The 11,017-nt window shown below is 48.6% G+C and overlaps 1 protein-coding gene and 1 pseudogene across 2 annotated transcripts in view; both read right to left on the bottom strand.

The window, feature by feature from the left end:
* The window catches only part of FMOD (fibromodulin), a 10,928-nt gene extending 4,094 nt beyond the window's left edge, over positions 1-6,834 (bottom strand). The window contains exons 1-3 of one of the 2 annotated variants that reach the window (XM_011990484.1): positions 6,377-6,435; positions 4,855-4,999; positions 2,615-3,600 (exon numbers count right to left, since the gene is read on the bottom strand). In XM_011990484.1, coding sequence (XP_011845874.1) covers positions 2,615-3,600; positions 4,855-4,895 — 1,027 coding nt within the window. In that variant the 5' untranslated portion in view covers positions 4,896-4,999; positions 6,377-6,435. Of the gene's footprint in view, positions 1-2,614; positions 3,601-4,854; positions 5,000-6,376 lie in introns of both variants that reach the window. The other variant, XM_011990485.1, reaches the window with a different exon arrangement.
* A 2,081-nt stretch (positions 6,835-8,915) lies between these two features.
* Positions 8,916-9,094, bottom strand: LOC105547077 (annotated as a pseudogene).
* Between the last annotated feature and the right edge of the window lie 1,923 nt (positions 9,095-11,017).

The following is an 11,017-nucleotide window of genomic DNA, read 5'->3' as shown; positions in this document are numbered from 1 at the left end:
GAATAGGACAGGCTTCTGCGTGGAGGCACTGGAGGACATTTTTCTAGCCCAAATTAAATACTGACATAAGTCTTTCCAAATTCCTACTGGTGCACCCGCCCTACTCCACTGGATCTCAAAGCTTCCGAATAACATTCCGAGCTGTGTTCTTGCCAGGCTGGAAAAACTGAGGGAGATACCGATGGAAGAGGGAAGTGGGGAGGAGAGGACCACGTCTGATTCCCCTGTGCACCCCTGAGCTCCTGTTCTTCTTTTAGCTCCTCTCTCAGAAGGTGTTTCAATCCCACCTCCACCCACCCCCCCATCCCCAAGTCCCTGACTGGTTTGCAGGGAGATGTCCCTCATGTTTGCTGTAGGAGAAAGGGCTGAGCTTGGGGAGTTGTTTTCCTGCTAGTGGTCTGCACCAGAGAGATATTCCTCACCATTCTCAGTCAGAGATGTCTGGCTCTAGGCCCTTTAGGTCACGGTTCTAATCTACATTGTCTGGGGGACCTTTAGAGATGACTTTACCTTCTCTGCGTCTCTCTTTCCCCAAAACAACAACAAAAACTGCCTGTCTAACTTTAAAGTGGCAATGAGAAGAAAGGCTAATAATAATAGCTATCATTAGTTTTTAAATTCTATGCCAGGCCCTGGACAAAGCACTTTACATATATTAATTCACTGCTTTAAGGAAAACAAAGCATTGGTGTTATTTTGTCTAAAAAGAAGGCTGAGAAAGACTAAATAGCACCTCGTCATGGATCTTGGACTTAAATTCCACAAGAATTAATTCAGGAGTAGACACTGAAAATTTTGGGGTTGTTTGACTGAACAGACAATTTTTTTGCAGGATCTTAGGAAATTGCACTAATTTTATTTTCTGACAAGCATCTGGAAGAGGTGGTCCACCTCCCATTTGAGTGGCAGATGTGGTTCTGCATGAAGGCAGAACGATGATAAGAGGCTGTGATGAAGCCCTTTCCACCCTAACTTTCTCTGATTGTATGGGTAGGTGCTAATAGATTCTTTCCCATGACAGCTGCTCTTTGCTGTCACAGTTTCAAGGTCAAACTTGGATGAAGCACAGCATACGACATGACATTTCTGATGTGACTGCTCCTGGATTCAGAGTGTGTGGCAGGTAAGTAGCGGTAACTGCTGGTGTGATGATAGACAGCCACAAGGAAATGTCAAATGTCTGCAGCATGCAACATATTCAAGATGTCTTAGAGGACCCCTCAACCCCCACCTTGGGAATAAGAAGACCCCAAAGAAAGAGAGGTTTTAATAAAAAAGAGTTTAGGCTGTACATGATGGTATCAGGCACTTCAAACTAAAGGTCCAGACAGATGCCTCTTTGCTTTGCCCACCCAACTGTCAACTCCCAAATTGCCCTTTGGAGTTGGTACCTCTTTCACTCAGAGGGCTGTCCAGCTTGTTAACATCTTGCTCAATGACTGATCTGTTCCCTGAGCACAGGGGGAGAAAGGAATGAGAGGGAGAGGATGACGACTCAGTCCTTCTCAGCGCTTTGATGGTGCTGTTCTATCTCAGCAGGCTCCACTTCAAAGCCCTTTGCCAGTGGTCACTAATGAGTCCTCCCTTCACCAGAAGGAAGAGGACTTTGCTGACAGAGGAAGGGAGGTTAAGTGCTGGCTCCCACCTTCCAGCTGGGATTAAGACATCAGAGGCCCTGGGGCAATGTAAGCATGTTCTGAATACAAGATCCTAAGACGAAAGGGAGCTGAAAATCAGCTAGATAATTCCATCTAAAATGAATATTTCTTAGAGTCAGGGAGGCAGTCTTTTTTTTTTTTCCTTTGGGCATTGCAGGGAAGTGCTTATGAAACAGGAAGCCCGGTGTCCTAGGCTTGGTGTTAGTCAGGCTCATGTTACCCTAGGAAGGATCTCTGCCCTACCACCAGGGGCTCCTTGTACTCCAGGAAGAACTGACCAGAACAAGTGCCGCATTCGGCTCTGAAAGGCTGCACATTTTTGTCCACCAACTGTTATGTTTAAAAAACAAATAAACACCAAAACACAAGACCAGGCTGTAGACACAAGAGTAGATCAGGTGGAAAAAGAGAGCTCATCCTCTTCTGGGACAGTGAGTAAGTAACAGCCTTCAACTCACCATTCTCCCAAGACAGAAACTTAAATCTCCCTCCCTTTGAACTATTCCCTCCTAAACTTCTCCGGACTCATCTCTTACTGCTCCTCGACACGTGACCCCTTCCTCTCAGACATATGCAATTTCCTGGCTGTCCCCTACATTGACAGGTGACTTGTGAAAATGGCTGGCTCCTTTGTGGCAAGCCTCCGTCCCAGAATGGCTTCATCCTGCATCCCTCCAACCCATGCCCGCTTATCTCTGAAGACCTGGAATGAAACTTACCTCTCCTGGAAAGTCTTCTTCTGTACCAACCCACTCCCCACTGAATTGTCTTAGCACTGCTATTTAGTATAAGTGTATTCTCTTTTGTACAGGGGTGTGGCTTGGTTGTCAGGTTGCTTCATTTGTGTTGTCTGGTTCCCCTACTTCTATTTCTTTTGTTTTGCCACTAGCACTCAGAATAGTGTCTTTCAAGTGAAATAGACAGCCAGTCCCCGCCTCCCTTTGCCAAGGTCTCACCATTGATCCTATTGCCTTGGAGGTAGAGGTTCTCCAGGTTGGTGTTGACTGGGGGAATCTTCTGCAGCTGGTTGTAGGAGAGGTCTAGCTCAAGGAGGCTGCTGGAATTGAAGGTGTTGGAGGCCAGGCCATTGTTGGTTAGACTGTTGTGGGACAGCCGCACATACAGCAGCTTGGGCGCCCCCCGGAAGTAGCTATCTGGGACGGTGTAGACGTTGTTGTGCTCCATGTACAGCTGCTCAAGAGCTGAGGGCAGCCCATCAGGCACCCTCCGAAGGTGGTTATAACTCAGGTCCAGCAAGATTAGTGACCGGAGGCCCCTCATGGAACTGCCCACTTCCTGGATCTCATTGTGGTGGAGGTACAAGGCTGTGAGGTTCTCCAGCCCCTCCAGAGCATTGTTAGGGACCCGTGAGATCTGGTTATGGTCGAGATGGAGCTCTCTCAGGGATCGAGGCAGGGGACCAGGCATCCGGGTCAGGTTGTTGTGGTCCAGGTACAGCCTCTCCAGGTGCCTCAGCTTGGAGAAGACCTTCTTGCCCACCTTATCACTGGTGATCTGGTTGCCATGGAGAGCAATCCAGAGCAGCCCCGTGGCATTGTCAAAGACACCTTCCTGGATGGAGGTGATCTGGTTGTTCTGGAAGTACACATACTTCATGCGGGAGGGAACGAAGGGCAGATACTTGAGGTTGCGATTGTCACAGTACATGGCTGTGGGGAAGTTGGGTGGGCAGTCGCACTCCTGGGGGCAGTCGCGGGGATCTGGAGGGGATGGAGAGCCATAGGTGTATGCTGGCCCTTCGTCCACCCCATAGGGGTAAGGCTCGTAGGTCTCATATGGGTAAGGGTCATAGGGATCGTAGTAGGTGGACTGCTGGCTGCGGAGGTAGTGGAACCACCAATGAGGGTCATCATCATACTGGGCCTGGGAGAGGGAGAAGAGCCCTGCCAGCAGCAGGAGGGAGGTCCACTGCATTTTGTCTCTGCAAGAAGAGGGAGAGAACAGAGCAAGCCAGAATGAATGAGACTCCACAGAGGCAGTGAGGCAGAGAAGGCAAGCCTTAGGCTTTGAGCTATGCAGAGCTGACTTCAGTGTCAAACATCTGAGAGCAGGAGCCTTGCTCTTGCTTCTTTGGTGCCTCCTCCCAGGCTGGTTCTGCACTTGGTCCAGCCGGACCATGGCTATTTGGGGTGAGTTAAGGGCATTTTCCCCTGGTCATAGAGTCACAGACAGAGTCTTTGAGTGGGAAGGGCTGCATGTTTTTTGGAGGGGCAGATTCTTAGGCGCCTCTAGCACCCTGAAAGTCCTGTGGGAAAGCTGAAAAGCCGACAGCAATCCCTGTGTTTGTGGTGTGGTGGTGAGGATAGTAGTGGGATGCTCTTCAGATCTGAACCCAAATCCAGTTTGGATGCTCCAGGGAAATTGTATTTTTCTAAGAGTCCAAGGAGAAAGCCCTTTCCATGTCTATGGGAGACCTCCAGAAGCCACTTGACACATCAAAGGGGAAAAGCTGAACTATATCTGGAAAATCAAACTTTTGGTCTCTTGGGCAGGCTGGGAGTTTTTGGTCTTGAGTGTCTGGGGAGGAGTGTGGTCCCTCTGCAGCCACCACAAGGCTCAGGTTGCCCTCCGAAATGCCATCATCTGTAACAGTCTGCTGAGTGAGGAAACTCACTGGTTAGCAGTTTGTGGCTACACATGCAACTTGGCTGGGACAAGGTCTTCACACAGCAGTTACAAATCCTTTCCAGACTGGGGACCCTGGCACTGGGTGTGGCACTTGTCTTCTAAAGCAGGTACTCAGTGTGTGGAGTCTGAGTTATTCTGCTTCTCTCTTCCATAGTGCCCAGTAAGGTGTTAGCACTTCTCATGCTGTACCATGGGCATCATGCAAGAGCCATGTGGGGCCAAGAGAAATGAATGAGGTACACCAAAAGAAGAGCTAGAGATTGGAAATTCTTGTGTATGCTCAAGGGAAAGCGACTTGAGGTGGGATCCTGACATTCCCCTCTCCTTTCCCAAGCTACCTGCTCCCAGCGATGACACCTAGATGACCAGGCTCCGTGTCTATGTCCCCACATTGCTGGTAGCCTGTTGCTTTTGGGCCTGTTATGCTAATGAGATAGGAACAGGGCAGACTGAAGAGGAAATGTGCGGTCTGATGTCATCTGAGAGGGAAGCTAAAGGTATGGAAGGTAAGAGACTAGGGGTGGCCTGGGTACCCTACCCTGGTTACCTATAGCCAATGCATGACATACTCTTGTGGGCAGTGGGCATCTTCCTGAGTGTCACCCTTGGACAGAGAAACCTTAGAACCTTTCTTGGCCTGGAAGAGTCACATACAGCCCTCACGTTGCTGTTGGGCCTACTGGGGTTGGCAACTGTAAATAGGAGAAAGAAAGGAGTATAAAAGCCAGCGTCATCAGATCCAGGGAACTGATGGGAAAGACCCCAACTGTGATACTCAACAGAGTTACCTTCTGACCACCATCCATCCCAGACCTCTCTGTTCCCTCAAAATGGTTTCCTTGGGCCCACTTCATCCCATCAGTTCCTAGGCTGCAGAGAAGCAGGCACCCTGGCTCACCCACAGGCAGCCTCAGGCCTCAGACAAAGAGCCACAGTGTTTTGGAGAAGCTGACCCAACTGCCCACTGCCTGGGCAAGCTGGCTGGTCCCTGGCTCTGGCCAGGAGAGAAGACGAATGGAGCGGCCCGCTGCCAACAGAGCATTTTTCCATGCACAGCCCTGGGCTGTTGCAGGACCAAGGTGGCTGTCTGGAGGGCTGGCACAGTGAGCCTCTGTCTCCATTTCTCCTTCTTTCAGACTGGGCATCTTGGCAGACAAGAGCCACCTTCTCCTTCAGACTCAGCTTTCTAGGGGCTGTGCACCCTTCCCACTTCAGCCTCTTCTTACAGCCATGGCTGCTGAAAGGGTTTGATGGGGATCTTATGCCTCTCCTTACCCTACCCCATCTCTTAGCAATGTTGCTTCAGGGTTGCATACTCTTACATTGTTTCCCATAATGCTAGAGGTCCTCCTGTGCTCAGAGTTTCTGTAAGGTCAAAAGTTTCCAGGACTGCCACTCTATCAGTTGGGGGAAGTTTACTTAGGAGCTACTGCTGTTCTTTCATATCTCCACTCTAGAGAAAGAGCTCTCCCTCCTATCAGTGGAGAAGGTCAAGCCAGAGGCCATCCCCTCACCTGGATTGCATCCCCACCTCAATCCACAGCTCCCTGGACATGGCCAGTTCTCAACACTTCTTTTTATTCTCTCCCTTCCACGCCAAACACACACACACACACACACACACACACACACACACACTCTCTCTACACAAAACCTTCCCCCTCTCCCATAATAGCATTTATGTACCAAACCCCTCTATAAGAGAGATTGCAGGGACATCCAGGTCTTGAAATACCCTTCAAAATGCCCACACTCCCAGCGTGGTGCGATTTATGAGTAGCAGGGAAGAAGCTTGCCTAGACAGAAGGTCCTTCATTTTTTCATGCCTGAGAATTGGAGGTCCCCTCAGCACCCATAAAGGAACTGTAAGAGAAATGTACAGGGCTGGAACTCCTCCCTCAGACACCCTCTTTGCCACTCTCCAGCATCCCTGGGGTCATGGTCCAGATGTGGAGAAGGAGGAATGAACCCTCCCTGCCTCCCCATCTCCCCTATCCTCTACCACTTTTCCTTTATTTCTTTTTAAGAAAATGCTAGGGACAAATCCGAAGTAAAACGACTATACTTACCTTGAGTTGAACCTTTCAGAGAGTGACCACGTCCCTCAGTCTGGCCTCCTTGGGTTGGAGAATGTGTGAGAGAGGAAGAGAGAGAGAAGAGTGAGAGAGTCTACTGAGAGTGTGCGCGTCTGTGCCAGACCAGGGTCCCGCCCCAAATTCCTAATCAAATATTGTGAAGAGGGGCTGAGGAGCCCGGATCCTGGTTTTTTCAGCACTGCTGCAGGGGCGGAGCTCACACTCAACCACGCAAATCCTTCTGTCCGCCTGACGCTATAAAAATCACCTTTTTTCCACTCACTTATCTTCCCTGAAACATTGGCAGCCCTGGGTCTCTTTCTGCTGAATGAGTTAGTGGCGCTCTAGAAGTTATTTGTACAGTCTCTTAAGAAGCGCCTGGATTTCTCATTAAAGCCACAAAGGCAGATGCAGGGATGGGGAGGGCCAGGGTTTGGTAAGAGGCATCTTAACTCCTTCAGCAACCCACAAGTTCCCCCAGAGAGCCAGAACTCACCCTTCTCAGCTCTGCCTATAGACAGGTCATCAGGCTCGTGGATAAGGGAGCATGCATGACAAGGGACAGCCGGCTCTGGTTCCAATTCTACCCCTAAGCAGTGTAGACTTTTCTGGGCTACAGGTCCTGCCCACCTCCACCACTGGAACAAAAAGAAAGGCAGAGACTCCAACATTTGTTGATCACTACTTATGCACTAGCATCATCCACTTCCACTTGATGCTCACAACGAGTTCAGAGTTAATAACACTTACCTTGCTGGGTTGTAGCAAGGACTGTATCAGGTGATGTGCGTGAGGCTCCTGACCTGGCACATAGCTGATGCTCACTCTGTCCTACCCATTTCACAGCCATGGCGTTCCTAAGCCAGGGAAAGACAAGGTCAGAGAGCTGGGCAGGAGCTGTAACATGAAAGGACTTTCCGGCAATGGAAATGATTTGGTTTTTATTCTAAATTTTTGTTGTCGTTGTTGTTTGTTTGTTTATTGGTTTGAGAAGGAATCCTGGCCGGGTGCAGTGGCTCATGCCTGTAATCCCAGCACTTTGGGAGGCCGAGGTGGGCGGATCACGAGGTCGGGAGATCGAAAAGGATTCTCGCTGTGATGCCCAGGCTGGAGTGCAGTGGCACGATCTCTGCTGTCTGCAACCTCCGTCTCCCAAGTTCAAGCCATTCTCCTGCCTCAGCCTCCTGGGTAGCTGGGACTACAGGAGCATACCACCATGCCACCACGCCCAGCTAATTTTTTGTATTTTTAGTAGAGACAGGGTTTCATTATATTGGTCAGGTTTGTCTCGAACTCCTAAACTCAGGTGATCCACCTATCTTGGCCCCTCAAAGTGCTGGGATTACAGGCGTGAACCACCCTGCCCTGCCTATTCTGAATGTTTAAAAAACAACATGTTTCAAGCAGGAGAAGCCATGGGAACTGATTTGCGTGGGATCTAATTTACATTTTAAAAGCATGTAGGAGGGGCTGCTGTGTGGAGAAGGGAGGCCAGGGTGGAAGCGGGGAGGCTCCAGCCCAGCCTCAAGAAGAGGTAATGGCAGATTGGACTGGTGCAATGCAAGAGCAGATCTTATATTTTAGACAAAGAACTGACAAGGCTTGAGGAGTTAGGAAAAGTCAAGGATGATTCCTAGAATTTTAGTTTGAGCAACTGGGTGGGTGGTGGTAACATTTCTTGACATGGGAAAGGTGATGTGGGACCGAGTTGGGTAGAAAACCCAAGTTATGTTTTGGATATGCTGTTAAAGATACCTGCCAGGCATTCCCTTGGGGATGCCTGTAGACCATTGGACATATGAATCTGAATTTGGACTTTAGAGGCTAGAAGAAAACATTTGAGAACCATTATAATGTGGATCACACAGAATCTTGGTAGTTTAGATAAACTCATGTGTCCTAAATGTTCTCTCCTCAAGTATGTTAACTGGCTTATGTCAACATCAAAGAAACACCTTTATCTTAAAAAAATACCAACTGAGAAACCCTGAGATGACTTGAATTTGAAGAATTTAGAGGTGTCGAGGCAGATGGTGCTTTTGGTTTCTCCAGTAGGTTTGAGCTGTTGACTTAGCATGAGGGCTGTCAGAAAGGGCCTTGTCAGGGACCCACTCTTCTCAGAATTTAAGAAGAGATTTCAAAAAGATGAAACCTAATGAATGAGTCTTTTCTGACCACCTAATATAGACTAGGTGGTTTACTTATGTTATCAATGATAACAGTAGATATTTTGCATTAGAATTAGTTTTTTTTTTTTTTTTCAAAGCTACTTTTAATACTTTGGGGTGAGCCCCACAGGAATAAAAAAACACTGGGAAGGAGTAACCCCCCACCCGCCACTTCTGGGAGTGGCCAAGGGGAGAGAGGCTACTGGAGGGGAAGGAAGCACAAAAGGGACCCGCTGCAGACTCAGGGCAAAAAGAGGCCATGGGGGCTGTGACCTGCGGGCATTGCAGGAGGAAACGTGACCGTGGTGGGACTGGCTCCAGTCACACAGGCGAAGGGCAGGAGGGTTGGACATGAAGTCACAAAGCTACTCGGGTTCCTCCTTCTTCTTCTTTGCCTTTTTCTGCTTCTACTGCTTGGTATCTGAGCCCCTTTGCTTGCGGCAGCAGCAGAAAGTCCGTCATCTCGGCGTTTTCCCTTAACTGAGTCACTCTGCTTTTTCCTATTCTTCTAGCCGGCAAGCTCACGCTGGTTACCACGGCTCATGGCGACGGCAGTGACTCCGACCTGCCTCTGTTGTGTCACCTCATTCTGTCAGGATTAATTTTTTTTTTTTTTGACCCTGCATTCAGCCAAGGAATTAGGGTTTTAGTGATATAAAGTGACCAGCTGGTAAGTGGCAAAACAAGGATCTGAACCTTGGTCTACATGACTTCAAAGCACACACACTTTCCTCTGACTCTAGCACAGAGAATTGGCAGAGTGGAGGGGCAATGACTACCTTGCTGTTGGGCTGGCCTCAACTAAGATGAAACTCAATTAATTACCGTTGCCCAGTCTGCCTGAATTCGGGGGCAGGGGAGTTCAAAGGTGAGAGGGGGCTGGGGTATAGGGGTTCTCTTCCTCAGCCCACCCATATTTCATTTCCATTTAATAAATTTGAGTATATACTATGTGTCAAGCATGATCCTAAGTGTTGGAGACACAAAGAATAACGCCTGCTTATAATAAAGCAGATCTGGATGCAGCAAACTCTGCCCTCATAAGTGAAGCAGAATGGCCTTACTGTGAAAATGCTTATGAATAATGCACGGATAACTTTCTAGTCATTTTTGAGTCCAGAAAGCAGTCACTTTTCAATGGAGGACACTGATCTTGGCAACCGAGCCCGGGAAACACTTTTAAATGAGCCTAGATAGCCTGGACAGATTCACCATTGGGTACAGATGTTTATTTTTTTTAATTCCAGCACGCTGACTAATTCTGCATTTACTAACAATGAAAGTTAGTAAAGTCTGGGAACCAAATAGTGACAGGATTCTTCCCAACCAGTCACCACTAAAAAGGCAGTATCTCCATGGGGTTTTTGGCCATTTCTAAAGCGGTAAGATGTGCACCAGGTCTTTAGCTATCCATCCGGTTTCAAGGCAGGCCTGGGATGAAGGAAGGATGGGAAGGGATGATTGGGACCAGCTCAGGAGGCAGAGTTCCAGGGAACCACCCACTGTTCAAAAGTTCCTTTCTCTAATCTTTAGTGGAGGTTTTTACCTCCATTTTGACCACTGCTGCTTTGTTTGCCTGGTTCCTGGATCTAGGCCCGCAGAGCTTGTTTTCAACATGGGAAGCCAAGAATGAGATATTGATGTCCACCAGATTGCTTGCTGAGGGAGTCCACATGTGAAGGAGGACACCAGTATCTTTTAGGGGGTGTCTAGCCAGTACTATGCAGTCACTAGACTAAAGAGAGAGAAAATGTCATGCATTTCTGTAGCCCCTGTCCCAGCTGGGCACACAATGTGTTGGCACTTAGTAGGCAGTCAGTAAAGGGTTATGAAAGGAATTGTATTTTTGGCTCCCCACAGAGTCTGTCTGTCTTCAGTACTCAATGCTGGTTGGAAAAACCACCACCAACCAGGCCAGGAAAACCTTTAGACTTTCCAGGGGTTCAGGCCACTGCTATTTCCTCCCTACCCAGAAAAGTACAGGTTAAGCCACAATCACTAGGCAAAGTTCATTGCCTCTGATGCTGGACCCACCCTGTCTGGGAGAAATGAAGTCCCTTCTGACTCAAATTCCTACCAGCAAAGACACAGTGACGTTCTTGTGGCCACCAACCCCTTCCTTCCTCCTCATCCCCCACAAGACTCAACAACTGTTGTTTTCATGACCCAGCCTCTGATCCCAGATAACTTAGGGAAGGTGGAGGGCAAGAGGGTATGACTGAAAATCCACCCAACCAGATTTCTTGAATTGAATATACAGAGGTCAGCAGAAAGATGACCATGGCGATATTATACAATTCAGACCCTGCTGGTGGCCCATCCTGAAAACTCTTGATGCCAGCGAGGGAGTTTTTCCTAGTCTGATGTTTCGATGGAAAGTCTTGGCTACATTGGCACCCAACAATGGTGTCCCAAAGCTTCCAAGAGAGATGTTTTTCTCTATTCCTTTGGCACCAAAGGGTCATTA

The sequence above is a fragment of the Mandrillus leucophaeus genome, unplaced genomic scaffold (genome assembly GCF_000951045.1).
Source record: "Mandrillus leucophaeus isolate KB7577 unplaced genomic scaffold, Mleu.le_1.0 Scaffold38, whole genome shotgun sequence".
Lineage (NCBI taxonomy): Eukaryota > Metazoa > Chordata > Mammalia > Primates > Cercopithecidae > Mandrillus > Mandrillus leucophaeus.
Note: the sequence above shows the minus strand (reverse complement) of the source record. Positions and strands in the feature narration are given on the sequence as shown.